Below are 2,500 nucleotides of genomic sequence, written 5' to 3' on the forward strand. Positions count from 1 at the left end.
GTCCCTCTTCAAACTGACCTGCAACAAGCCCAGCTGCCTGTCTGGAGACGCCGTGTACTATTCTGCCTCCTGCGCGTCAGACGCGCGCAACATGTACGCCGTGAAGGTGAGAGTCGTGACGCCAGACAGTGTTTTCTTATAAAGCACATTTCAGAGGTTTTAGCTTAGCGACTAGATGAGTGAAGTTTGATAGCAAACTTTAATGTTGGCTTGCTTGATATAACTTTGAAAAAGATTGAAATACGTCAATAAAATGTTATTAACATGTTCTAGCACGTCGTTAACATGTTGCTAGCATAATTCAACACATTAATATTTCCTAGCATGATTTAGCATGTTGCAGGCCTGTTTTTAGCATGGATTAACATATTGTTAACATGATTAAGCACATCGTTAAACATTTTTTTGCATGATCTAACATATTGCTAATATGATTTAGCAAGTCGCTAGCATGATTTAACACATTGCTAACATGTTTTAGCATGGTGCTATCATGTTTCTAGCATGATTTAACATTGCTGGCAGGTTTGAACATGTTGGTAGCCTGTTTCTAGCTTGATTTAGCACATTACTGATACATTTTAACATGTTTCTAGCTTGATTTACTATGTTGCTAGCATGTGGCTAACATGATGCAGCACATTGCTAACACATTTTAACATGCTAGCATGATTTAACACAATTGATATGGTGTACATTTCCTCCCATATTTTTTATCAAATAAACGCAGCCTTGGTGAGCAGGAGCGACTCTTAGCATCTTGCGATTTAACCGGCGTGATATCTGGCGAAGATAACGTTTCCTCTCTGTGTTTGCAGATCTGTAAAGGCGAGTCGGCGGACAGCAGACAGGCTCATCTGTACGGTCTGTCGGTGCAGCAGAGCGTCCCGCCTCACTTCAGCCTTCAGCAGGACTGCGGTCACTTCCTAGCCTGCGTCCCACGTAGCATGCTACCTAGCGATGAGCGCTCGGCGGGGCCATCCGAGCAGGAGCGTGTGGTGGTGATCACACGTGAGGTTCCTCACCAAACCGTGGCGGATTTCGTGCGGGAGTGGGAGTCGTTCCACCGCGCGCAGCCGGAGGTGTACGAGCGCCGCGTGTGTTTCTTGCTACTACAGCTGTGCACCGCGCTGGAGCATCTCAAAGCGCACGGCGTCACGCACCGCGACGTCAGCATGGAGAACCTTCTGCTAGTTACACACCGCCGCGCCGACCCGCAACAGCAGAGCCTCCCGCGCCTCCTCATCAGCAACTTCCGCAAATCAAAACGGCGGAACGGAGACGAGGTCGCGATTAGCACGGATCCGCGTTTTAAGCGAGATCATGCGCGACTAGCGCCGGAAATCGTTTCTGCTGCACAATATCGGAAATTCGACGAATTTCAAACCGGGATTTTAATCTATGAGCTCTTGCATCGGCGGAATCCGTTCGAGGCGACAGCGGCGGGTAAGCAATACAGCTGCGAGGATTTGCCGCCAATCCCGAGCGTTTCGCTATACTCGTCCGGTTTGCAGCGGCTAGCGCACCTGCTACTGGAGCCGGACCCTGGTCGCCGCGTACACATCCAGGACGCTAAGCGGATCCTGCAGGCGCTGCTGTGGGGGCCGCGGCGGGAGCTACTGGAGCAGCCGTGGGTCCGCGGGAGAGTCACGCCGCCGCGGCACGACGGGCTAATGAACTGGCTGGACGTGAAGCGCGCGCTGCTAATGATGAAGTTCGCGGAGCGCTCGCTGGAGCCGGAGAGGAACGCGGAGCTGGAGGACTGGCTGTGCTGTCAGTACTTCTCCACCGCTAACCCTAAAGCGCTGTGTCAGAGCGCCGAGCTGCTGTACAACCTGCCCTTCACACACTGAACAGTCCCGCTAACACACACGCTAACACACGCCGGTCCGCTCCGTGTGCATGAGGTCTGATGTGTGTGTGTGTGTAAAACACGACTGAACGCTTGCGCTTTAACATTCCACTCTTCATTTGAGCTTCTCTGATGTGGTTCATGTTCAGACGAGGGACAACACCTGATGTTCTGCAGGAGCGAAGACACAGATTTTGTATTGAGACATTTTTTTCATGAAAATTAAAAACCAAATGTAAAATATGTGTGTGCATGTATATGTGTGTGTGTGTGTGTGTGTGTGTGTGAGTGAGAGAGTGTGCGTACGTGTGTGTGTGTGTGTGCATGTATATGTGAGTATGTGTGTGTGTGAGTGAGTGTGTGAGAGTGAGTATGAGAGTGTGTGTGTGAGAGTGTGTGTGATAGAGAGTGTGTGTGTGTGTGTGTGTGTGTGTGTGTGAGTGAGAGAGTGTGTGTGTGTGTGTGTGTGTGTGTGTGTGCATGTATATGTGTGTGAGAGTATGAGTGTGTGTGTTTGTGTGTGCATGTATATGTGTGTGAGAGTGAGTATGAGAGTGTGTGTGTGAGAGTGAGTGAGAGAGTGTGTGTGTATGAGTGTGTGTGATAGAGAGTGTGTGTGAGTGAGAGTGTTTGTGTGTGAGAGAGAGA

General features: G+C 49.9%; 1 protein-coding gene across 3 annotated transcripts in view; it reads left to right on the top strand.

Moving 5' to 3' along the window:
• prag1 (PEAK1 related, kinase-activating pseudokinase 1) overlaps positions 1-2,500 on the top strand; it is a 29,599-nt gene that overhangs the window by 26,447 nt on the left and 652 nt on the right. For all 3 annotated transcript variants that reach the window (XM_079585941.1, XM_079585942.1, XM_079585940.1), the window contains exons 5-6: positions 1-106; positions 819-2,500. The exon at positions 1-106 is cut by the window's left edge and continues 496 nt beyond it; the exon at positions 819-2,500 is cut by the window's right edge and continues 652 nt beyond it. In XM_079585941.1, the coding sequence (XP_079442067.1) occupies positions 1-106; positions 819-1,853 (1,141 nt within the window). In that variant the 3' untranslated portion in view covers positions 1,854-2,500. The remainder of the gene's footprint in view (positions 107-818) is intronic.

The sequence above is a fragment of the Phoxinus phoxinus genome, assembly GCF_949152265.1.
Source record: "Phoxinus phoxinus genome assembly, chromosome: 17".
NCBI classification, from domain to species: Eukaryota; Metazoa; Chordata; class Actinopteri; order Cypriniformes; family Leuciscidae; genus Phoxinus; species Phoxinus phoxinus.